This window comes from Platalea leucorodia (assembly GCF_965183815.1).
Source record: "Platalea leucorodia genome assembly, chromosome: 22".
NCBI classification, from domain to species: domain Eukaryota; kingdom Metazoa; phylum Chordata; class Aves; order Pelecaniformes; family Threskiornithidae; genus Platalea; species Platalea leucorodia.
The window spans coordinates 7,608,481-7,635,918 of NC_138844.1; the positions used below are offsets into that span (position 1 = coordinate 7,608,481).

Genomic DNA, 27,438 nt, shown 5'->3' on the forward strand with positions numbered 1-27,438 from the left:
TGGGTGCCGAGCCTACATAGGCTTGCGACCCACCCTAAACATTTATACCATGATAAACAAACTGTATGGGAACGAGAATGCACCGGCATGTATTTGTAATAATAGAATATTGGCAATTAAAATTGGAGTCTTCCCAATCAGAGAAAATCCGTGATGTTTCTAAGTCAGAGAAATAAGAGACAGACTATTTTGACTCTTCAAAAAGTAGATTTGGAACGGAAGCAGTATAAATATTGCTGACAAGTGCTTCCTTTGCTTGGCAACAAAGACTAAGCTGATTTCTTGGGCCTGAAGAGGAATGAGATCTTTTCAGCCAAAACCATTATAGAAGTTGATGGAAAAGGTCTCTGATTGTTGAAGATCTGTGTACTGCTGTACTTACGTTTCGGAGAGGCATGTGGGCTATCAGAAGCAATCTGTCTCATACGTGTGCCATGGCAGCTGAGCGCGACCAGTCTGGAGATGATGGCAGTTTTTCCAAACCCGATGTTCCCAACGATCACTACACCTCGGTTGACGCTGGTGTTTGAACTCTGCAGCTGCGCATCGATCTCGTGGAACACCCAGTCCCGGCCAACGAAGACGGACTCGGTGGTGATGCTGGGCACCTCAAAGAGCAGTGGTTTCAGAGAGATGTCGGGAGGTCTATAAGGTGCGAAGCGTACTGCAAAGAAGAAACACATGGGAAGAACATAAACATCAATGCTAACAGTAAAACTATAGCTCGGAAATTGCTGTTTAATCTTCCTTAGAAATCTTTTCATTGCAAAAGGTGAAAAAAATAGAAGCTTGTATTACCCACAGGTTTGTTGTTAAAAGCATCTGGCTCATTCATAGCATGTTCCACCAAAGGAGCTCAGAGACTTTTACAGGAAGAAGTAGTTTACAGCTAGGGAAAGTGTAGCTGGAGAAATTAAATTTCTTGCTTAAAGTCACCATAATTAAAGACCCTGCCACAGGCAGAATGGTATGCTTTCAAGGCAGCTACCCCCATGACACAGTATTACATGTCTGTTCAATATATAAATATATAATATGTCTGTTCACCTCTTCGATCCAATGAGCACAAAAAAAAGTCTTAGCGATTTGAAGTGTTAAATCAATCTAAGCAAAGTTATTTCAACTCTTCTAAAGTATATAAACGAAACCAGATTGCTGATAGGATCTTCCTGTATGGCAATGAAAACATTTTCTCTTTTCACAAGGAAAAGTGGTGTTGCAAGCAACGAAAAGTTAACAAGGAGTGCAAGAAATACCTCCCCAACAGATCACGTACGCTGGTGCAATGCTAACACCTAGAAACATGGATATTGATCATGCTACTTTTTCAGAACTGGACCTGGTATGGCAGCTCTGAACACACCTTCCAGCTGCAATACATGTATTGTACTTGATATTCCACACGTATATTTAGGCTGATGTGGTAAGCTGTGGAAAATTTGAGCTGTGGATCACAGAAGTTGAATTCAGTTTGTTTTGAGATCATATGGCACACTGTAAACAAAAACAACCATACAAAATCTTGATGTCTTCATAGGATATTTAAAGAGATAACCCATGAAGCCGCAGAGGAGGAGCTCCCTGAGCAGTGCTGCAGAAGGATTTAAGTCAAAAAAACTACCAGTTTGCTCAGTGTTATCTCTTGGCATGATCACACTCCCATCATTTAGATTAGCTGCTTCCAGTGGAGACTGTTTTGTTTCTTTGAAGTTTTAAAAGCCCTCAGACACTTAAAAAGCACAAACATCATTCAGAAACTGCTGGCGTCTGTCATTTCTTCACCCGCTCACCCTCCACTGTGGACGTGCAGGTGGTGGTTTCATCCCCACACAGACTCCCTGGTCTGGCCTGAAGGCCCTCAGGGGTACAGATAATGCTACCACACCAGGCTTTGTACTAAACTCATTGAAAATAGTTTATCAAATTACAACAGTGGGATGCTTTATCTACATGGGAAGAAGTTATAGATGTGCTACCACCCTGAAGATCTTACTGTAAATATAAACACATGGTTTTTGAACGGACGAGTGTGCTGTGTCAAGCTCTGCGTTTCGGGATGAGCTCCACTCCCAGGCTGTGCAATGAATCCCTCTGGAGGCTACAAACCACGCTGGCGCCTGCTCCCTCCCAGTCCCTGCAAGCTCCCCCCCTCCCTCTGAACCAGTCCAGCAGCAGCAGAGTGCCCCCCCAGGCTCCGAGCGCCTCTGCCCCCGCACCGCCCTGTCCCTGTGCCCCCTCCCCAGGGAACCGCTGAACTGATGCCCATGACTCAAATCACCTCGAAATCCTTCACAGACCTGACCAGGGAGCTGATCTATTAATCCAGAGTTGATAAAAGGGCTGGGATTTAACGTTACATCAGATATACCTAAGGAAAACAGCTTGTATTTAAAATGTTAGGTATTTCCTGACACAGGAAGGTGCTGGAGAAGCAAAATTACTGGCAGTGGGAGGGGACGAGGCAGCAGGGCTGCTGCAGCTGGCGGTGCCGAGGCAGCTGGGGGCCTGGCTGCGGCAGCAGCATCACAGCTCCTGGCTGCAGCAGCACGGGCCTGGCTCTCGGCATCAGCAGGGCTGATGGGCTTCCCACCGGAGGATGGCATATTGCACAAGCAATAGCACATCGACGTGGCAGAGATAACCAGCTGTAGTGGTCCAACTGATGCAAATTAAGTGTTCCAGCAATGCATTTGACGAGGGAAATTTTTTGTTTCCATTATGCCACCAATACTATATACAGAAAATTAAATAAATAAATTTTAAAAAAGGACTCAATTTGGAAAACATCAAGCTAAGATTTGTACTTGATAAGCTACAGCTTTACTTCACTTGTGTGTGCGTGTATATATGTGATATGTCGTGTTAGTGACTGAAAATGTACAATAATGCTCTTCTGAAAGCCAGAAGTCTAACAGGTACCAAATGGTCTCAGGGGCTAATGCAGAGACAAGACTGATTAAACATAAAAGCTATGGGATCCAATAAGCTCCTGCTTTACACGGTAGACACCTGGACTCAAATCTTGGTTTCTCTTCAGAGATGCAAATGGCTTTGAGGCTGTGTGATGCCTATCCTGCAACTCTGAACAAATGATAACTACCAGTGGTGCCCATGATGGCTGCATCTGGTCCTGATGGCTGCATCTGGCTCAAGGCCCAAGGTGGATTCAGGGGAGACAGAGACCAACGCAACAGCCAAGGGCTAATTTATGGTAATGTGCCCACCTGACCACAGTGCTGGTCTGTGCCGATTCAAGCCAGATTTGGAAGAAATTGGCATCTGTGGTTGGTATGCAAATATAAGTCAATCATCTTACCCCCATAAATAGTGAGCAGCCCAAGAGCCCTTTGAGCTCTCCTGCACGGCAGTGGGCTGCACACTGGGATCTCCCCTTGAGTAGGGACGCCTCTCAAGGTTGAGAGAATCCTTACTGCATCCGATACTCGGTAAGTGAATTGGGAACAAGTGCACTGAAACTCTGTAATCTTAGCTAAGTAATATAAAGGATTGATTGAGCATATTTAATCCTTTAGACATAAACTGTTGACCAAGTCTGGGACTAGGATTGGATCCAGTTGCACCTAGACTCCTCTCTGAGAAGGAGTTTCGAAAGCAAGGGGGTCCTCTCTGAACCTCATGACTCAACAGGAGGGTCTCCCTGGCAGTTTTTGTCTGACCCTGTCCCCTATGCAGTAAATAATCAAGTGCACCTTGCCATCAGATCTTGATGAACTACTGTCGCATTTACTATCAAACTTTGTTATCAATAAACATATTGCTGCTTCTCTCTTCCAAGTGCACTCTCACTCCATCCGCAAGAATATCCTAAAGATTGGTCTTTATCCAAGTGGACAAGAATATACACATCTTGTTGTCACCTGGGAATAGCATATCCTGCCCTAAAAAAGGATTAACAAAACCCCGAGAAGAGACATACCCACTTACCTACCTATAGCCAACCTTCCCACCCCTCCAGACCTTCCAACACCACTGGTCACTGACCACAGCGGAGCAAACCTCTTCTCCTGACAAGACATTTCACAACCTCAGGCTTCGTAATCTCAGGGCTCCCGGAGGGCAGGGGATGCTGGTAAGCATCTTGCCATTCAGAGAACACTCACTGCCATGTTGGTTTGGACATGAGTGCCGAGAACACGCTTCTTGTCCCACCAGCCACCATAATTACGTCCACATGCCGGCAGAAGACATTTTATTTCATCACACCATCTTTGCAAGACAAGTGCAGCATCAACATTTTCCTAGCTGGACTATCGAAAATGTTCATGAATAATTTAAGACTGCCATTGACTAATTGCAAGCCATGTGCCAGATCGTCATTAATTCCCGATACTGTCTGCTGTACCACACCAAAATTCTCCCTTCTTACTATTTATTTTACAACCCTCAGCAGCCAGTGGTCCCCAGGCACAGGCAGGCAAGGCACAAACCCGGGGGAAGACCCCAGAGCCCCGAGAGAGTTTTTCAAGTCTTTTCAAAGAGTTGAAAAAATACCCCACATCAAAAGGAAAGGAGAACCAGAGAGAAGGAGGGGTGCACCGGCGCTTCAACATTTGGGGCAGAAATTGATTAAAGGATAAGCTAATGGAAAGGGCTCTGAAAAAGAGGGTAAGAAGGTTCAGAAGTATCGGGTGAGGATATGCACACACATTTTGGATGAACCCTATTAGCCGCTTGACTTTAGTACTTGTGAAAATCAAAGTATATGAATAAGCTGCCTTCCTGTCCTTGAAAATTTTTCAAACACTTGCTGGGTTTTATATTCCTTTTTAATGAAGCATTTTATAGAACTTAAGCCAGAGTACCACAGAAATACCCAGAACTTCTGATAATATCTCAACATAAATTAAACCCTCACTTTTCCTGGAAATTAGTGTGTGGAGCAGGACAGAACGAGGTCTGGTAGCGTAAAATTTTCATGAGAGTTGATGAAATACTGTGCAAACTTCTGTAGAGCCCAAGCAATAAATTCAAATCCCAAGGTGAAACACTGCCTTCCACACCCATCCTGGCTCTTTTTTGTGGCTGAAAACTTCAATTACATCAAACCAAAGCTGGCTGTATTATGTGCATGATTGAAAAAAAGCCATTGGGCTGAAAATGAGCAGGAGCAAAGTCAGAGAAAGGCCCATCCTGCTTTACCACGTAGGTCACCCTCTGCTACAAAAAGTGGATTTTTAGTTATTTTAGTTGTTGAAAGACTCTAAAATGCCTGTTTAGAAATAATTTGTTTTACAGATTCCCCTCTCTTCAAAGAGGAATTTTTTCTCAGCTACACTGGCAATCAGCATCCACAGCTCATTAGTTGTTTTACACTTTGTTCTAGATGTGTTTTGTTGCCATTTTAGTATCCCGTGGTGGAAGATACATCTTGCTGTCCAAAGAAAGCCCTTACAGGGCTAAGCTGCATAGGCTGGATATTGTCAATGTTGAGAGGAAGCCCAGGTGAGAAGCACTTTAATATTTATTACAATGAAATGCAGTTCTGAATAACACAGCATCCATCAACATCTGCTGTGTCCTTCGTTAAATAAGAACCCATAAACTAGCCAAATGTCTAAGTTTATTTCCTTGCTTTAGACTGCAATTCTTTCAAGCTTTGTCTTAAACATATACATCTATCAGGATGAAACCAGTGCCTATTTTTCACAGACTGTGTGCCTAAAAAGGCTAAACTATTTTTTAGCATTTTTAAGAAGTGTGTGAAACTCTTTTACCCAAAAGGTGACAGTATTAAACACATACCATGAGGAAAGAAAAAAGCCAGAAAATTATAAAAGACAGTTTAAGGAAAACATGCTACTGCCATATTGCTTATATTGGTAAGCAATATATTGGTGGCATCTGAGCCATCCTCTCCTCCACTCCAAACCTCACCTAAACACCACAGTTCTTCACACCCTGCATCAGTGCTGACATTTGGTTTTTGGAGAAAAAAAATCATGATGGCAACAGTCAGGGTGTTCTAATGCCATACAATTTGGTTGCCATCTGGCTCCTGCTCCACGGTACATCACAGTCGTCATCTTGTACTTTGGGTTACAGCAACCCTGAACAGCTTCAAATCCCGTTGGCTGAAAATAGTAAGAGCAAAAACTGCATTCACCATCCTATTAAAAACCTGCCGCTGGTACGAATACTTGTCATGCCCTTAGCCGTTGGGATTGCTAAATTACTCCTCTGGTTAAAATAACTGATTTATCAAAAAATAGCAGGGACAGTCTCCCATTTAGTTTCTCTGAACTGGGATTCTTGAACACTGGGAACAAATCAGTGGGCTGTAACATGTCCCCCCGATACAGGGCCAGGAATTGCTTTGCTACTTCACCCCAGTGCCAAGACTAGAGATATTAAAGTTAAACCCAAGTTTAGGATTTCCAGTTGGAACAAATAGCTGGTGATTATAAGAGCCCAGATCAACGTAATTTCACAGTAATATCTGGAACATGTAGTATTTTTGGGGAAAAAAAACCCCTCACATATTCAATGAAATGAAAATATTTCCAAATAGTGGTGGTTTGGGTTTTTCACATCCTCTTCCTCTCCCTCTCTTTTTAAAAATAGCACAGCACCTCAACTAGGATCACAAGCAAACTCCAAAAAAACTGAAATACTGCTGCTATTCTCATGCAACTTTCACAAAAAAAGACGAAAAAAAAAAGAACAAAAAGACGAAAGAAACTATGTAGTGCTACATGGTTTTTGAAAGGGTGTCTGGAAAACAACTTGATTCTGTTCCTACAATAAAGTTTAATGTTTTGGATGCAATCACTGCAAATTACGAAGCCTTGGCAAGCTACTCGGTTTGAACATATGGAAATTTTGTCTGTCAAACTTTGCTTTCTTCACTTACTGCCTGCTAATACATTTTTATAACTGCCTCACCAGCCAATATGATTTCATTACGGACTGTGATCCAAAGCACCACAAACCCACTTTTTTCTTCCAGTTCAGGGGCTCATGCATTTGGTAGAAATCCCAACCAGGCTGTAACAGGTCGTGCTTGCGGTGCTGAGTGAAAACCCAACCCACCACCCTCCAGCTCCTGATTTCCTTGCCTGAGTACAGTGAGCACTTGCTCAAAAACACCCCAGAGAAAAGAAAAGTTTCATGTACTGCCAACAGAACCCCCTCTCCCTACGTACAGGGGAGAAAAAACTACTTGTGGCACAGCAATGACCAGAAAAAAACCCAAACGAGCTTTCTCGGCCATTTATTCATCTGTGCAATGTCAAATGATGGGGATAAAGCATTAACCTGGCAATCTGCTACAGATGCAGGGCTGTCACACTGATCGCTTGAGGATGCAGCCAAAGACCGTGCTCAGATTGAAAGGGGGATGGAAGTTGTAGGGTGGGCTGAAACCCAAGGACATGGGATGAATCTAGCTGGAGTTGCCTAGAAATAAAAAAAATACTAAAATGTCAGCCCTAGCTCCTCTTCTCATTGCTAACATCTTTTTTGTGCAATTTCCCAGGAAGAACCACAAAAATTTCCTCTCTCAAAAGGCCTTTCAGAAGTCAAAGGGCTGCCTGAATAACAGCATTGTGAGCATCCGTAAGAGGGATGTGTTGAGATGGTGGTTCCATACACTGTGCTTGGCTCCTTCCCTACTGGTATGCTGCGAACTGTGAAGCGGGGGCTGTAATCCTTTGCTTTTGTTCAAAAAAAGAAGAAAAAAATAGCAGCCCATCAAAATTTATCACTTTTTAGAAACTATCAAAGTATTAGCCACACAGTGCTCAGAGATCGACAGAGGGCTGGTAGGGGAGCAATCAGGGAGAAGAATTTGGGGATCTGTTGCAGTAATATCCCTGCGTGGTATAGGGGCGGATATATAGGGTGATGCTCCTGAGCCAGGGTGGGCGCAGGCTCAGACCTGGGCTGTCCATAGGCACACGTAGCCCGTGCCATCACTGTGGACCTGGCTGCTGGACTCAAGGAGGGCAGTGCTCTCAGCAAGGTGGACACACGTGAAGGAGATGGCCATCACCCCGCCTCGGGGCGCAGAGCAGCATGCTGTTTTCAAGGTACAATTTGCTGACTTCTACTTGTGTTTCTGAAAAATGAGGCTGCTCAGTCTATGAGCCAATTCAATAATAATACGATTTCTCTATAATCCTTCTGAAATAGAGTTCGAAGCTCCAACATGTTAAAGCACATGCTCTTCCAAACAGCGCAATTACAGAAAGTTGGGGAAGGAACTTCTTTAGTATCAGTGTCAGCAGGACTGTGATGGGGCATGCGTCTTTACACTATGCCTACATACAGCATGTATTTGGCAAACTGGACATCTAAGTCAGCCCAGAAAAGCAACCCCAAAATGTTACACTGATGGCACTTCACTGATCACGGCACTGTTTTAGGAGCAACAGGGCAGCATCTGACCAGCTACCATCAGACAGAAGGCAGGAATCCTTAGTTCATTACTTCATTTATTTTCCTTCCCCTCCAATTTGGCCACACCACCAAGAAGGATGCTGCAAATAAAGGAATCTGGTTCATATCCTCACGGAGAGGTGGCGCCTAATACCTGTACGTAAAATGGTCCTTCTCCGGCATTTTCACAAGGACGTGGACAAAGTGGCTGCAGTACAAGCTCCCATCCCAGACACCCCTGTGAAATGTGAGCCCCCAAAGCCTCCACTGCACTCCTACCTCGCAGGTCCTGCTGCGTGCGGGCGCCGGCCATGCTCTGCCGTGGCATTCGGAGGGAGGTCCGCAGGGGAGTGTGTCTCTGCTCGTCCAGGTAAGCGAGATCTTCTAAGTGGGCTGAGCTGGTGGCTGCCATGAGAAAGGAAACAACTACATCACACCTGGCTTTCAGATCTAGTTTCTGGTTAATGCATTTTTCCTTTTTTAAGCAAAATACACAGAGTTGTAACTACATTGAGTCAACACAGCTAAGACGAACCAAGTCTAGTTTCTCCTAGCAAGGAGTAAAGAAGTGTTTTGGTAAGTTTTTCTCATGCCCCATTGGTAGTTGCTCTGGTTTGGTCTCCTGTTGATGTTCACAAATAAAAAAAGACACACAGAAAATGCAGACACAGAGCCTCTTATATCTAAGTTCTCCCAATCACAAAACCTACTCAATCGCATGTGTGCAAAGCTTGACAGAGGCAGTCGGCATTTCCTACTACATAAAAGACAACTCGATAGTGCATTTTATGCTGAAGCCCACAATCTCCTCTTCAATTATTTTAGAGCTAGTTAGTTTGGGTATTAACATTTATCTGTTCATAAAGCCAGAATTAGTGGCAGAAAAATTAAACCTTCAACAGACCAGCAAAAATACACAAAAAAATGAGAAAAACGTTATCTGAACTAAAGAAGATAACTTCACTATTCCATTGTTACTTGCTCATGGGAGAATTTAGTTTTCTTTACAATGCTAGATTAAATAGGAATGATTTATTGGTCTCTGCTGAAGGTGCCATCATTACACGAATAAGCGTGGTTGGTGCAGAAACTGCAGCTAGAAACTTTCTCTCTCTCTCTCAGAAACTGGCAGATAATACAGCGCAAGTTATTTTTTATTCTATTTTTCAACTGAAGCACACGGATCGTCCCACCACTAGCCCAGCCCACACCTCCAGATGAGTGGGCTACTTCTGTGGGGCAGAGCTACGAGCAGTGATCCCCAAGGCGTTACGGGAAAATACAGCAGATCAGTAAGAAGCAGGAAGGGTACAAACAGCCTGATTCTGAAGGTATTTCTCTCCAAACCCCATGGCCTCAAGCATCTCCTCACATGCCGCACTTCCTACCAAGATACGACATTTACAGCGATCATTTCAGCAATCAGTTTTTAATCAACACTTTTTCCACAGCTGCCCAAGGATTACAAATATTTTTTAAATCGAATTTCATGATGGGGGCTGCACGGTTTGGTGGGAAATGCCTCTGGTCCGTATCAGAGGGGAATGAATAGTTAACACTGGCCACAAAGCTGCATCAATCAATTTTTTTTATTGGTGATGATTGGAAGATAGGAGAAAATGTGGTTTAAACAAAACAAATTAGGATCACTTGCATCTGAATTTACCCACTGTTCTGCCATGTCAGAACCCTTTTCAGTCAAGTAATTTACAGAATATTATAAAACAAAGGAATGAAAACTCCACTGCATGAAATAAGCTTTCCAATTACACACATAAAACTTAAAAAATAGTCTTCGCAGATCACCAGTTCAGTTCTTGTTCTGACAACTATTTCCAAAATATTGTGGTAAACATTTACCGACGGAAATCACGCTGCTCAATATTTGGCTGCTCAGTACTCTGCATCCGATACTGCTTTTTTTTTATTTAGTTTTTGGTCAATTATCGTAACAAGATTGTTATTTTACATTGAACTAATTAATTAAATGACTTCTTCAAAGACTGCCTGTGAAGCTGACAATAATTCTTCGCTGTGACATGAGTAAACATTTTGATATAGCTCGCTAGAGTAGCTCACGGCACTGGACTTTACATCCTTCCTCCTTGCCACACAACACAAGATGTAACAATTTAACAAACTGAAAGGCAGAAAATTTCAAAACTAAGAGAAACATTATTTTCATACAACGCCTAATGACCATATAAAAATCTTTAAAAGATCTTGTTGCACTCAAAAACTAGGCAAGATTCAGAGCCTGTAACAAGGGGTTGGGAGAAGGGGCTTAAATTTGCAGCAGTTTTTAATGCTGTTCTTAAAATTGCTGAACTCTATATGTGAGTTTTAAGAAAAAGAATGAGAGAGAGAGGACAAAAGGTAAACAACAGGAGCGAGAAAAAAAGAGACAATAAAACCATCAAAGTTTGTTTTTACAAGTCCTTTGTGCTCTTCTACTCTTGTAAAGTTGATTAGATGTTCACTGTGAAGGAGCAGATTAGAGCTGAAATGCTGCAATTAGAAAGATGTGGCTTTAGCGTGGATGCAAGTTATTTTCTGTAAACACTAAACCCACTGCAGCTTGCACACAGCACCTCCAGCATTCAGCTTCAGGTTTCACTTATATTACAGTGGCACAGCCCTACGGCATGTGCCTTCTGCATAAAAACTTGTGCAATTTATGTCCACGTTTTGCAGTGTAACTGAGCCAGAGGATCTGCAGCGGAAGAGCAGATGTTACTGCAGCAACCACAGGCAGACCCAAAGGATCCTGAGGGTTTCTAGTCCAGAGACACAAATCCCAGGCTTGCCCGGGAGCCTGGTACCACCTCAGGCAGGTCAGTCCTTCCCACTTCAGCCTTCATCCCACCATCCATACGGGCCATGCCAGCGTCAGCTGGAGTATGCCTATACATTTGATGCACTCACCCATGTGGCTGCTGACTTTCTCATGAAAAGTAGGACCTTAATAGATAATCCTTTCTCGTTAAATAGAAATCCCTTTTCACTTCAGTTGATTGTCAGGCAACAAGATAAAAAGCAGCCAGCCAGGATTGCCTAGCACTGGCTAGTGCATTTAAGATATGCTGAAAAAACACACCAGGAACAGCCCTCATTGATCCTGGGAGAGTTTAGAAAAGGAATATTCAGGCAAATGAGACCCCCTTTTTATAAAAAAAAATAATTTTTTTAAATCAAAGTCTGAATGCTTTTCTTTTATATTTGTAAATGACACTGCAGTAAGCTTATGCAGACTATTAAATTAAGATAAGGATTATCATCCTTTCCAGGCATATCTTCTGCCCTTGAATGGGAGTTATTAATGCGTTACACACAGAGCTCAGCAATTTTGCTGCACCAAGGCTTCGTCGCATACAATAAACAAACTTGCTGGCTGAAAGAACTACTGTTTCTTTGTGAAGACACTACACTTTTTCTTTACTGAGTTCTGTTAAATACCCTCATGAATTCAGTTCAAGTTACCTTGTTGAAGCTGCTCCTGCTTCCCTGAAAAAAAAGGAAAGAAAACAAAACTCCCCATATTGGACTTGCTGCAAGGAGAACCAAGCACCCACAGCAGAGCACGACTGTGTATGCTCCATCACTAAATGTGTGTATATATATGTGTGTGTATATATATATGCGCGTATATGAGAGAGTGAGCGTGCGTATCTCTCTCTCTCTCTCAGCTGCTGAATGACAACATTTCCTCCCTCTAAATTCCATATTCAGTCCTGCTCCAGTCCCATTTTAATTCTATCAAGCACATACAGAGCCATCAAGGATGACCAGAAACATTAACCTTGCTAGTAATTTCATTTCTTTATACAAGATCATTCAACGTAGCAATAAACTGATAAAAGCGCATTTTTCCAATTTGTATAACAACAGTTAAAAACAAAAATTATTTCCTCCCCAATTACTCATCAACAAAAAACTGAAATAACTTTTTTGAGGGAAAATTTACATTAGTCCTTGAATAGAGAATCAGTTCTACAATATAATTATTAGCAAATTTTTTCTTACTTCAGTTCCAGGGAAACACCCTCATACAAGCCAATCTTGCACATACTGAGAAAATACTGCATTATAAACGTGCTGCATGCTCAAGAAGCAAGACCTGCAATAATTGCACAGGAATTTAAATGCCAAATTGTTACTCTTAAGAGGCAGAGATCATATGCCATACACAACCTGTACCGCCCAAACCATATTTGACTCAAAAACATACATGTCTTGTTTGATTGTTTCAGAAGCATTAACTAGTGGCAGCTCCACACCTAGCATGTAGTGTTCTTAAATCAATACTAATCGTGTTCGTTTAAAATTTTGTAGAAGAAAACTCGATGAAGAGACTCACTGGGAGAGTGTGCCCAGGTTTTCAAGCCCACTTTTTCAAACTCTATCAGCTGGTCTAGCCAAACATGGCATCTCCCAATTGACACATCATTTTCTTTAAAACAGAGGCTAAAAACCAGCATGGGTATATTTTTTACTTTGCAATATTGGCAGTTCTGCTTTTTTCCTCCAAGAAGGCTGTCTTTAAGGAGTTTTTGTTGGTGGTCTTTTTCCTTTCTTTTTCTCCTTTTTAAGTCCTCAAAATCTGCTTTTAGAATAGCTTCAGATGAATGGAGTTCTGTGATATTTCATCTCTTACACGAAAGTCACATTTAATAGATAAAGAGCTGAGTGCCTCATACTATCTTCTCCTTACTGCCTGCAGGATTTTCCTACTTACGATGCAGGAAAAGGTTTTCAACATGAACCCAAGATTTCTGGAGCCTAAATGATGGACAACTGGTGACCACAGCCGTTAATGCAGAGCTGGACTTTGAAGACATCCTTAGAAACTGGTTTCTAGACTGTGTCCACACCAGCTAGCAGCTAAAAGGAGGGTTAGCAATGTTGGGACTCATGATGGTTTCGGAGGAACATAATTTTACCAGCACTTGTTGAGTTGTGTAATTAAAAAGCTTTTCTAATGCAAAGGGCTGAACAATCTTTCAAAATCCCATTAATCTTCTAGGATGTGGATTTTGGTGAGAAGACAGGAATGAAGCCTGAGGGCTGTTCTTTGCACTTACCCAATAACTGAGGTCTACAGAAAGATGGAAGCAGTCCCTTATTACAAATCAAGAAAAGACCATCAACTCTGCTTGCTCCAAAAGAGCAAATGGCAAAGGCATGACAATCCGGCTCTTCCGATGGCTGCTCGATGGCACTAATTACTGCACGACAGGCAGAAAGGAGTTTCTGAAGCAAAAAACAAAGAATATTTTTCGAGTCCCTACAACACACGTGGAGCCTCCTGAAAGAATTGTTTCATTTCCTGGGGAGAACCGCAATCCTGCTGGCACTTTTTTTTTTTTTTTTTTTTTAAATTTATTTACAGAGTTTGCATTTCAACCTCTGTCCTGTCTGTGAAATGAGAAGCCAGCTACAAGGTCCTACAAGAAGTGAGGAGTTATATCTCAGCAGCTCAAGGCCAGGCTCTCTTCCCACCTTCATCATCATCAGCTACAGTCGCAACTGAGGAGACTCATACATGCCGAACTGCAGTCAGCGTGAGCTGCCAGATGCACTTCACATTTTGCCACAGATTATTTTTGCAATCATCAGTACAACTATCCTGCCATTTCTCAGGCTAATGATTTATCTTCCTGATTTAGAACTGAGGAATAATTAGAGAGATCTAAGGCCAGAAGAACTAGAAGTAATTTCTTCTGAGAATATGCTTCAGTACTTCAAAAATTATGCAAGATCGATTTATCTTAGAAAATACAACATTAAACTGTTGAAAGCTTCCCCTCAATTCTGAACCTTATCTTATGCAATAAGACACAGTGACTGCACATAAAACACAAGTGAGAAAAAAAAAAAACCTCCTCAAAAATAATATTTGTATACCGCAGATGTGATTCTCCCAAGGAAATGGAAAACAAATAGTGGAAGATAATTCAGTTTCAAAGTATTGTTTGAACAAGAAACATAAAAGGAGCTGACTTGAAATTGATATTTGGCAGCCCAGGGAGGGGGTGGACTTTGCAGACAGGGTCTTCTGGGGGAGATGCTTTCACCTGAGTCAATGGGTACAGCTTGCCATGACTGATGCATGTATCAGATTGTGTTATCCAAGGTAAAATACCCTCTGTGGACCCCAAATTCAGATTCCTTATAGCTGTATTAATAATTTGCTTCAGATTTAATGACATTTTTGGCTGGACACCTAGTTTAAATTATCAGCAGTCAAACACAGACAGGACAATACTAAGTCTTGAGGTTTACCTGAAGTATCTTCATTCACTCTTTCTCCTTGGAATAATTCATATGAAGAGTTGCATTTACTTCAGAGTTTAACCATACCTCGTAATGAAAGTAAAAGAAGAAAAGTGCAAATTTTTGTTACACTGCAACATAGCTACCACTGCAGGGCTTGTGGAACAGCGTGCGCTCTATGGCAGATCTCATTAGAGCTTTCTTTCCCCCTGTTGCAGTGCATCTCGTTTAACATCGTATTTCTCTCTGTGCTATTTTTGTATCAATTCTCTTTCCCTCAGGCAGATTTAAAGGTGGTGTTAAAAAGCTTCAGCTCTGCTTCCTCCTGTGTGGTCTTCAATGGGTCTTACTGTGGTTTCACATCTCTCAGGTTGGTCACTCCAGACTGGATCACCGCTCTCACCCAGTTTCTGTGACCTTTCCCAGACTCCTCCACGGAAACCATGGGACAGAGGGAGATATGAACATATTTCATCATTTAAAAAAACACTTCTGTGACAAGTTTCTTCCAATCACCTTCATCGCTTGCTCAAATACTGCTGCTTGACCTCATATTGTTCTGACCTTAGGTGAGAGAGATATTTGGTTTTCTGCAAGTCACACTTTTCAAGCCACATTTTATAACCTTTCTTGTACTATTAGCTTGTGCTTCTGCCCTTGTGCGGTGCAGGCAGAGGCAGGCAGGTCTGCCAGACACTCAGATCTCTGCCAGAAATACTCTTAGAGGACCAGCTGCCAGATACCGTGATACAGGATGCTCCCCAAGACAACCACTGCTCACTGGGTTCTCAAAAAGACATAATTTATAGGCATTTATGCAAACCCTGCCCTCACCTTCAAAGATGTACTTTTCTAATGGATAAAGAATTTAAAGTTAATAACTAATATATATTTGCTGCTATTGTATATTCTCCAAGAGGAAAAAGAGAGGAGCTGGTATTATATAAGGGCATTTTAATTCTCTATTAACATTCAAACAGACCTTATAAACCATGCATGTGGTCTAAATAACGCAAGATTTCATGTCATTTCACGGTTAACGGAAATAGAATGGGACCTTCAGTGTGTACATGAAACGCAAACTTTCCTAAGAAATTTGTTTTCATTCAAAAATCTGAATGCTTAACTCCAATGCCAAGCATCTTCTGATGATTAGTATGAAAAATGTTGAAGTCTGTAAAATGAATTATTGTGTGTGTTTGCCCGGAATGGGGTAGGAAGAAAATGCGGTTGAAGCTTTCACTTTCTGGGAACAATAAAACAGCAAAGCAAATGGATTCATACGGGGCTGAACTGTAAAAGTGACTTTTAAAGAATTATTGGAAGACCCGGGATTATATTTATAGGTTTTTTTCTTGGATCATAACCTCTCAAAAATTGCAGCCCTCCCTCATTTTGGAGCACACACTATCTCTTCCAACAGGTAAAAAGTTCTGCACCACACAGAAGTAAAGACCACTTTTTTTTTTTTTTTTTTTAAAGAATTTTGCTACCAACTCCTGACTGTCTTCCTGAAACTGTCACCCAAATCACTGGAGGACAGGCAAATGCAAGAAAAAAGGGAATTTTAATTGTTTTTTTGGTAATTTGCTGTTACTATCAGTGCCATAACCATGGAGGATTTCCAGATTAGCTTTGCACCCTTTGCCACTGCCATCACAAGGGCCTTTGGCAACGACTGCTTCAGGCCAGCATTACAGCTGGTGTACACACAGCTTCGTGCGTGTTGGTGAAATACAGAGATTTTTCCATATCATCATACCTAACACAGACACTTGGTACCTTGACTCCACTTCTTTGTTCCTTTCAATTTCCTGCCTTTTTTTTTTTTTTTTTTAAAAAGCTTCAAGATCTGGGGTTTCAGTTAAAACTGGTGATTACTGGGTTATGCTTTCTGAATGCCACACAGCAAGAAAAATTGCTGTTAATACTGGAAGAATGAAGCAACATTTCTTTGTACTGCAAAGGCCATGTTCAGGAGAGGTAACACATACCTCCCAACACTCCCTTATCTTAACTACGTAGGAATGGAATTTCCTTAATTAGAACTAACAGAATTTTTAATTTGCTTTTTTGTGGGTGTCTCCCCCTTGTTAAATTAATACAGTATAACATAGCATTGGTTAAACAAAAGAAAAAATTGTATTAATGGATTTGAGTTATAACATTGAGGTTAACAGAAGATATAATCACTTCCCTGGGTGCAACTGATTTAAAATACTACTTTAAAATCCTGAAATGTTAATGTGACTGACTGGTTCTAATCTGATAATACTCCACATTTTACATAGTTAGGGATGGAGTTCACCAAAATAGAGTGAATTTTTAAATAAGTTTAAGGCTACCACGACTAAACTTGATTTTTACAACTCTTTCCCCAATAATACAATCGTCATGTAAATGAAGTTGTCTCAGATCACTGAAGTCAGTAAGATTACAAGAATTTACTTCAATTTAGAGCCTCAAGAGGGGTTTCACAAAAGCAGTGTAACACCAAGGAAATCCAGCTGTGCCCAAGTGGCAAAGCTGGAGGTGCTAGGACCTCTCAAATGCAGCAAGTACAGGAATTTACCTCCAGCAAAACATTGCATTTTCCCCTTATTTTCATGTCCAACGTGACTGAACAGTTATGCTAAAGCTTTTCAGGAAATTCAGCCATCTGATCTTAAAACTCTGAATTCAAACAGTGTAACTTTGGTAAAATTATAAGCTGCTAAATGCATGACATTAAAAATCTTCAGTAAAACCAGGTAAATCTTCTCCAACTCCAAGAGACAATGAGAAACTGAGGCCAATATCCACGAAGGGCAACCATTCCTTGCATCTAGCTCAAGTGGGATACATTTCAGTTTCCAAGATGAAAGCTACACAACTGTTTCATTCCAGCTGGTTTTATGCAATTTAGCTGATGAAAATCTAATTTTCTCAGGCTGCGCTGTGGCAACAAGTGTTCTCTCCATAGGTAAGAGGAATATGTTGAGGGAACCACTTCTCTTTTTGAATTGATAGGAACTTTATAAGTAAAATGGCAGAAATAGTGTAACCTAGAAAATAACAAAAAAATCTCGAGATTGTAAAAAAAAACTTGACATTCCAGAGAGACATAACTAAAAAATGCTGAAAGAATATTTAGCTCCACCAACCTGCTAGAAAAAAAGTGCAAGAGAAATGCTAACTCAATAAGATGATCTTTAAAAGATTCCCTATGGAGATCAAAAATACCTTTTCTATATAAAAAGACAAAAAAGACAATACAGAGCCAGGCTAGGCTCCTCTCTGCATTTATAAAGATGGTCTGCGAATGGTGCATGAAATCAATTTCTGGAGCTGAATTGCATTTTTAGCTTTGAAAAGACTTGATGAAATTTGAAGGTGGAATGGACTCAGTGGCTGAGCTGCCCCCACTGACGTTAAAAGGGGGCTGGCTCTGAAGTGTGGTGGCACTAATTTCAATATGAGAGAGAGCTGTTAATGTGGGATATTAGGAGAAAAGAAACAGCAGCTCTGCTCCCTGAATCTCCTTATGTGTCTTCCCCCTCAAACATGGTATTAGTGCATAGAGACTATGCTCAAATTTCACTTAATTTTCTTCTCATTTATGAGTAGTACTTTATCCCGCAGCCAAGCTGTGAGCAATTTGTTGTCCATAAGTCATGTGTGACCCAGAGACCTTTAAGTTCTCCTACTACTGCAAGTGGGATAATTTGCTCCGACCCCTTTGCAGCACAGTTCCCCTTTCTCTTCCAAGTCTGTTTTGCAATGCTCGCTGCCCGGGCAAACAGCACTGCCCTTCGCAGCTGCTTCTGACTTAATACCATAAAACTGCCTAACAACTGCTATATGCCATGCAGTAACTCAGTATTGCTCACTGTATGTGTTCCCACCGAGCCGATGTGAAAGACATGCTCTCACTGCTCCCACAACTGAGCTTGTAAAAAACTCGTATCGCATATACAGTAACCCCTGAATCTCAGCGATTTAGCAAGACTGAGAAGTGCCCGACCAAATCTAACATCCCACTTCTGCATTTTAAGGTACACAAGAGTCTCCAGTTTTCTTTTTTTCCCCAAGAGAAAGTATTTATCAAAAAAAGTGCTTTTAACTGTTTCTTAAGAAATATTATGCAACGAAGTGCAAGACAAGATCAATACGTGTTGGGAGAACTGCTTCCAGTTGTAAGCTGAAGGGTGTGTGAAGGGATGCATTACACGGCAGTGATTGCTGTTTGTAAGCCTGCTATAAGAAAGAACATTTTTGTGACATTTTGGAAGATACACAGGGAGAACCTTTAAAAAAAAAAAAAAAAAAGAAGAAAAAAAGAAGAAAAGCCACAAGGTGTAAGTGCCGCCATGCTTTGGTCCCCAAGAATAGACCGTATACAAATTCAACTGTATTTGAAAAAAAAGACAAGAACAGTCTGTTTTAGCAAAGCTGTGGTTTCATGATTACCTTAAAATGTGGAATACCACTAAAAGAAAGGCAGCTTTCTGCCCCACTTCCAGCCACTCTTTGCCTCCACACTAATGAATTTGTGGCTCAAAATTAATATAACACATATTTTCTAGAGGGTTAATATTCAGTGGGATTAGTCTACTAATCTGGTTTATCAAATGGCTACACGCCATGTAGCGCTGGTGCAAGGACGTGGAGCTGGCAGACAGCACACGATTAACTCTTTGGGCAACAGCACATTTTGCAGATAGGCTTAAGTCAACCATGAAACTACATCTGGTTTCCCCTTCCCATCATTCAAGTACACAGATAACGAGGTTAACCGGTCTGGGGAAAAAACACATATAAGTCTATTACATAGAAAACATAGTTTTCTGCTGCCATAAATTGATAGGAGATCACACGTGATCATTTGATGATAAAAGGTTGAGCCAGATCTTGTGTTCTTGTCCATAGTTACTACCACAATGATTTATCCTGGGATATGAACTATGTTAGCATACTGCTAAAAAGCACTGAAACCCCCACAAAACAAAACCAGCCAGAAGGAAAAGGTGTTCCCGAACCTTGCTAGATAGTTTTCTCTTGAAAAGGTATTTGCCTCTAAATGCATCAAGCAAGCCAGCGACTTCCCAAGTCAATTAAACCAATACATACGCGTATTTAAATTTATGGTACCCGGCCTGCCCTGTTTTCTTTTGAAGGTGTTTACGTGGTGTCATTTATAAGAAATGAACCTAAAGTAACAAGGCTATGCAAGAGGAGTTTCCCATGTTTTTCCTAGCCCCTCTTTCCATTCTGAAATCCCATGCTTTTACTCTTTCAGTCATAAGTAGCATGCGTTGCTGTACCTCCATGCTTATGGTGCCCATATTTTAGCATCTATAAAATCTCATTTCTACGTTGCATTTGGGCCTGTGACTGCCCAAAGTGGGATTAAAAAGGAAACCTAATCTAGTTATGCAATGCAGCCTGGGCTGCCAAGAGATGCTGTTTTAACAGACAATATCCCACGCTCTGTGCAGTCTAGGCTTTCTGGAGCAATATTCATGCTGCCAGCCAGCCAGAGAATCCTGCAGGGACTCAACAAAAAAACAAAGACTCTACTTCTCCATGTGTCTATACAGACAGACATACAGACCACCTCAACAGAATGTTTAACCCCAGAGAACTTACCCAGCAAGAAAAAAATATGGGGCAGCAAAGCAAAGGAGAATATTTCCAGGCAAGCAGCTTTTCAGCAAAGTTTTAATATTTTTAATCCTATCTCTTGTTTCTGTCCTGCTGTTACCAGCTTCAGGGGGAAACTTAACAGACGTCAATAAGATATGTCACAGCATCATTTAGGAATCTCTCAGACACCAGGCGTGAAACTAAATGAAGAAAATTCTGATGTTATGCCAAACGAAAAGATTTCAGCCATTAGCAAATCCCAGATGCTGCAAAAGCCAAACCAGTGCGTGCACATGTGTGCTAAGATGTTCAGGGCAAAGTCCACCAACAGAGATGAGAACCATAGCAACTTTTCTGTAGAGAGAAAGTATCATAATTCTCTTAACGCCAAAGTTCTTAAGATCAGAGAACATCAGACACTTGATTTTACTTGCAATGAATCCTTTGAAACAGTAGAAATGGCTATGATGTCTTGGAATTATGCGGGACTTTAAACCCAAGATTATTTGCCTTGTAATGATAGCAAAGAATCTTTTTTTTTTAAAAATATATTCTCCAATAATCTTACAGTTGTACATTTTTGTAAAAAAGAGACCACAGATTGCTGAAATTACCATTAAACATCATCAGAATCAGTTTTCCCCACAGGAATTTTCCATTTAGAAGCAATAAGTCAAATGAAAAGACAATTTTCGTCATGCTTAATGATGATGACTACAGAAAGATTTCTCAGATAATGAGAACTTGAAAAAGGCTGTGACATGCATGTACTATGTCTCGCTCTGACCTAAAGGCAAAAATGTTTATTTCTTACCTGCTACTGAATTTGGCCGTGGCATAAGGTAAAGAGGAATAGACTGCACTGACTGGGACAAGACCGTCTCCAGGTTCCTCTCTGGGATTTTGTTCAGGCTGTAGGTGGAAGCCGTCATGTTCTCATCCACGCGGTATAAGCAGGAGTCCATGCTGGATTTCTGGGACTGCCAAGGTTTCAGGTTTCCTCCAGAACCAAGTTCTTTACTGCTTTCCCCTCCATATTTAGTGCGTTCCACATTTTCTGAGTAACTTGTCAAAGTAGCTTGAAGGAAGAAATTATAAACAAAATGAGTAACAAAGAAAGAATGGCTTGCACACATGCTACTCTACGCTGAGTTGTGTAATGCAAGAGCCAAAAAATGATGTTCATCGTATTTTCCACATTCACATAAATCAGAGATTATGGAATTTAGTTTAGCTGTTTCTGCTTACTACTTCTTAAAAGAACATTTAGGCTATAATGTTTTGGCTCGTACTGTTAAAAGCTATTTGTAACTACAAAGTATTAAAAATTATGTGCAGTGTTGTATTTGAAGGCACAATTCCAGAAAGAGCAGAAATTATTAAGGAAAAAGCATTATCAGCGCTCCTCGTATCTTTTAATTTGCATCGTAGTTACCACCTTTTCAGGGAATATTTGCAGAAGTTTATAAACTTGCAGTATCTGACACTGAAAAGCCGCAGGCACAGAAAGCCCCCGCCTGACTTGCATGAACAACCAGCTCTCATAGATTAGTTCGGTTCAGAAACTGAACCCAGTATCTCATTTGATTGACAGCAAGTTTTTATGAAGCTTTAACTGTAATCCACACATTTTCCCTTATATTATTTCATTTTACAGATCACGATTGTTGCTATATTGACTTTCACATTGGGAAGTGACAATAGTACACTGATCTACGCCACTAACATCTTCTTCCCGTTGGTGTTTTCCCTTCTGAATTCTGATGCAGTTTTCCCCTGGCTGTCACTCCCTTTGGGCTACTGACTTTCCTTTCATCTTTACTCTTGCACATATTTGTTCAAGGTCATAATCAGACCTCTCAGGTATTGAGAGAAGGTCCCAATGCCCATACCAGCCTGCTCCCTAACTTGGGGGCGGGGGGCAGGGGAGAAGAGAGAAAAGAAGAAGGAAGAGAAAAGAAGAAAGAAGAGAAAAAGAGAAATCACAAACCAGAGCCCACTATCCTCTCATCACCCCAATCACACACATCTCCGCTGCTATTCAAAATCCTGAAATTCAACTTGACCCTGAATATTCTGAAGCCCCAGATGTGCCCTGTGCTTGTAGATCTACTTGCTAAATCCACTGAAATCCATCGTTTTCACATAGCTGTGGTAAATACCTTTCCCAGTCCAAATTCTCTGCTAATTTCTGTGCCATCTGTCCCTAGACACAACAGTGCGGATTTTCTTGTCTGCAACACAGATCACACTGTAATGTCTCCTCAGGGGCAGCCCTCTTGCCTTCACAAAAACCCGTTCCTGAACCAAGGGAGATGCTGCCTCCTTAACAAACAGCACCAAATTAATTTTTATATTGATAAACACAAACAGTAAATTACTCCAAAGACTCACATGCTTTTAGGCTAAAGCTTTTTCTGTGCCAAGTTTTAAGAGTAAGCGGCCCAGAAAAGAAGTTCCAGCCAAAGAGCACCTAAAGGAGGATGCAGTTTAATTGCAAATGGGTAAGGGTTATTTCATTTGTTTTTCTAAATGCATCCAGAGGCAGAAAAATACGTATTTTAGCCACTTGTTTACATGTTGAGTACAGGAATGATTTCACTGCCTACCTTTAGACATTTGATTTTAAGTTCTCAGAAATACCCATGTAGACCTGACAAAATATGAAGTGATGACACTTAAAGCCAGGGGCTCTGGATGGCTCTCCTTACCGCGGTGCCAAGCAGACTGCTGGACTCTACCCCCAATGCAAAACCATGAACTTCAATGTCCAAGGACTAATCTGGTTTAATTATATGTGTTAAATGACATTATAATAGGAACCAGAACTAACTGCTTACATCTAAAGTCACAAAATCATCATTAAAAAAAAGTCAAGACCTGTAATTCTTAGTGTGCCTGTTCTTTATCCATCCCATGCAGCTTCAAACTTTACCTCTATTTCTATCATTTTATTTCTCAGTGTTGGGTTTCTTGTCTATGCAGTGGGATCAATATCTTCATATCTCATCAAGTGTTCCAAAATTTAGTTGTTTGTAACATATTTTGAAACTTAAAATCAACACATGCAACTGCTAAGAACCGGTATTTGCTTGTTGGCATTTAACCATAGGTTTGCTGTCAGGTAAAGACATTTACATTTTAGCATAGGAAAATAAGATAAAAACTAGAAACAGATTTTCACAAATTTATCTTGCTCCCTCAAATTGTTTAATACTGAGAAATAGGTTTTAAACTGGTTTCTAGAAGATCTCCATTTCAAAGTCTGGGTCTGCAATGCAAGGCATACATTGTCTATTTACAGAAAAAAAAAAAATCCATTGATCCATTAAAATCCATTAATTTTAAAAACCTATCTCAGTATATGTCTAATTAATCTTTGTAGAAACACATCAGCAGCTGAAATCAGTCCTCTTCCAATACATCAAACTGAGAAGAAACAAAATAACCATGTGTCAAAATAAGTTTTCTCTAAATGAAGCAACAAAAAAAGAAAAAATAGCTAATAAATCCTGCCGGTCCCTTTTCTAATTGTCAATTTGTGTTCATTTTAAACATAATTTTCACTGTTTTACACTAAAGCTGTTTTATGTGCAAACTCTTCATTGAATCAGGTATTTAGGATTGCTCCCTGTGGATTAATTTACCTTCTGAACAGCCCTGGATGATACAAGTGCTGCTACACAGGCTGGAAGCGATTGCTCTATGGACTCAATCTCTTCTATGAGCTATTTTAAACCAAACTGATTTTTACTTTATTTAAAAGGCAAAAGTGTAAGGCTAGCTACAAGCCAGTAACATGAACCGACATGCAGAGCACGTCTCCTGGGGAGCTAAAGCTTACCAACGGTGCGACCCAGAGAGCTGCTCAGAAATTACAACTTCACAACAAAAATTTGAGAAAGCAACATCTAATTTCAGAAAATTCACATTATCTGCACCAACTAAGGCTGATGCAGTGTGATACTCAGGGGTAAAAAGTTGGTCATGCTTGTATACAAAGAAAGCGCCAAGATTTCTTGGGTAGAAAGAACTTCATGTCAGTACCCAATAGGATCAAGCCCATCAACACCTGCAACCAGAAGGAAATCTGCAAAATAACATTATTTCTGTGAGTTTACTGTATTCATACCCTAAACTTTCCAGAGCTGCAGAGGGTATTCTAGGACAGGGCCTGTGCTCATATGGCTCCGGTGTGTGAGTACATCTCCCCATCGTCTCCTCTGTTGGACCCTGCAGGGGATTAACTGTGCTTTACAGCAATAATCTCTTTAGAGGGTTGCATGGGGAATGAAGACCCACCCTCAGGATAAATCCTACTCACAGTCATAACAGGACTCTTGTTGCATCATTAATATATCCAAATGGTATCTACATGTTAAAAATATTCTGGGCCTTAATCCAGATGCAGAGAAGCCAAGTGAAATGAGCAACAGCAGCTGCAAACTAACATGATGACATCGCCATCCATACTTCTATCATCAAGCAGATTTTTGTATACATAGAATACAGGAGGACAGCATCAGAGTATCAGATTATACTAAAAATTGACTCTCAAGTTACGATTCCTTCTGATATTACTACTTTGGTTAGACTGAACATCTAAACCACAAAACAAGTATTTTGTGCTCATCCTTTGATATCTCTTTGCTCTGTAGTTCATTAACTATGACTCTGGTTAACTCAGCCAATGGCCTCCAGAAAGGAGGTCCCAGTGATGAAAAGTCCCAACAGATCCCAATTATACATTACACTGTTTAAATTGTGTCAGTGCGAAAAGGAGCTGCGGGAGCACTCATGGACTCAGCTTAACCCACAGGTGAGAAACTTGGCATCTGAGGTTTTCATCACTGGCAACATCTCAGCTTGCAGGACACATTCGGGGGTTTGCAGGATGAGGGGTGTCACAGCCTCGGGAGAAGGACAGCCCCCATCCCTGAGGCGGCTCATAGCACCCCTGCCACTGGTAAACTGACAGAAAACGACAATGGACTTGTCATACTGATGGAGATAACAGAATTAACACTTTCTTAATACAAGGTTTAAAAAGGAAATAAATGGTCCTTCAGACACTGCCAGAAAATTTCTTATGGGTCCCATGAATTTTTTTACAATGAGGGTGGTGAGACACACGTTGCCCAGAGAAGTTGTGGATGCCCCATCATTGGAAGTGTTCAAGGTCAGGTTGGATGGGGCTTTGAGCAACTTGATCTAGTAAAAGATGTCCCTGCCCATGGCAGGGGGGTTGGAACTAGATGATCTTTAAAGGTCCCTTCCAACCCAAACCATTCTATAATTCTATGATTTTTAAACCCAAGGATACCTAATCAAACAGAAGCTCAAAGAAATGCAACTCTTAACAGATAGCCCACTCTAAATTTGAGCAAAATAAACTGATGACCTCAGATCCATCAAAGAGCAGGAATTTTTGCCTTAAGCCATCTGCTGAGAAGCAGATCTTTCAACCCTGAGTCTCTAACGGACAATACCCAGGGCATCAGGTAACGTGATAAGACATGCTAAGCTGGGGGTGCCACAATAGGAGCATGCCAGGATGCAAGAAGGGCTGCAGAGATGCCGTGAGAGAACATGCATTTACATGAGGCTCTTTTCATTGCTGGACCCAGCCAGAAAGAACAACCCTGGTGAAAAAAAGCAGAACATTGCAGTGCCTGAGCCCTGCTACACCGGAGCCGGTGGGCTGCAATCACAGAGACCACAGCTTGTGCCAGCGGCTGTCGGGAGCAAAAGAGACATCACTGCCTCGTGGAGGCATGGAGAGGGTTATTGCAGGGGACGGAGTAAGACAGGGGCAGTCATGCAAGTCACACGCTGAACACGCAAAACCTGACAGCCATGCAGAAACATCTGAGGTTCTCTATAGCACTAAAGTAATACCACATGTATATAAATACAGATGTGTGTGTATACATATATTTATATATATGTGTGTCTCCAGTCTCAGCTGGCACGCAGTCTCACACTATTTAATATGAACATAGACAGAATTTGCGGCATCTAAAACATCTGAGCACTGTAAAACACATTAATGAATAACAACACGGAAAGACCCTCAAATGAGAGGATGCAGGCAGCACGGTGCCCCTTTGCAATCCCCTCCGTGGCTTTCTCTGAGGATTTGCCATATCTCTTTCCACAAGATTTCAACACCGCCCTCTTTGAGCAGCACTACCTGCATCAGTTTTGAGCAGCACAGTCTGGGCGTCTTTGAAGACACATGGACTTTGATGCCAGAAGGGGATACACTCCAGAGATGCTGGAGTCATTTTACAATCCTACCTTGCTTTTAGTATTCAAGATTTAGACCTGCATTTTCCTTGGCAGAGGACTTGCCTACGTGAAGCTTTCATTTTCAAACTTGGCTCGTTTTCCTTGCTGAAACATTTTGATTAGATTTTTTTGCAAATAACATGGTTTAAATTATTTTTATTTCTTTGGGAAAATAACAGAACTGTATCAAAGTAGCAGTTCATCCAAGACAGCACTGTAGATGTCACTGCAGCCAGTACTACACTTCTCAGAGTTTCATGTCTTTACAGGATAGCAAATACTATTTCTCATTTAGTTGCAAGCTGGCCTATGCCCTGGAGCATGCGGCTTTCAGCTGTACTTGTCTCAAGTCAAACATGCGAGGGGATTTTTACCATCCCATTCAATTCTCCTTGAGGCAGAGATCATGCCTGGAAAACATCAACCTTTAGGTTCACCTTTCAGATGGAACTGCAGGAGAAAGCAGTTTTCTATAGTTACCACTTTATGATGACCACCAGCTGTAACATTAATTATATGTAAAGATTTATAATGTCTCAAGTAGGAAATAGGGATTTTGCTGCTTTAAAGAAATAACTGCAGCAAAGTAGTGAGCTTCATATGTTGCACTGAAATTAGGTACTAAACACACTCATGCAAACTCTGCAAGTTGATCTCATTTCACTCGTCTGCAGTAACATACTAAACCATGACTTGCCTTATTGCATTAGAGATGTCCTAGCTAACATGTACAAGTTGGCAAGGAGTAAAATAAATTTTTTACCCTAATCTACATATGCCTTCATAAACTCAGCTGAAGAAGGATACACTTAAATACAGCTGTGTCGTCCCAGACCGCTGCAGGGAGCTCAG

At 41.2% G+C, this 27,438-nt stretch overlaps 1 protein-coding gene across 1 annotated transcript in view; it reads right to left on the reverse strand.

Moving 5' to 3' along the window:
• The window catches only part of TANC2 (tetratricopeptide repeat, ankyrin repeat and coiled-coil containing 2), a 215,101-nt gene that overhangs the window by 63,991 nt on the left and 123,672 nt on the right, over positions 1-27,438 (reverse strand). The window contains exons 8-10 of the mRNA XM_082331638.1: positions 21,110-21,373; positions 8,677-8,802; positions 383-664 (exon numbers count right to left, since the gene is read on the reverse strand). Coding sequence (XP_082187764.1) covers positions 383-664; positions 8,677-8,802; positions 21,110-21,373 — 672 coding nt within the window. The remainder of the gene's footprint in view (positions 1-382; positions 665-8,676; positions 8,803-21,109; positions 21,374-27,438) is intronic.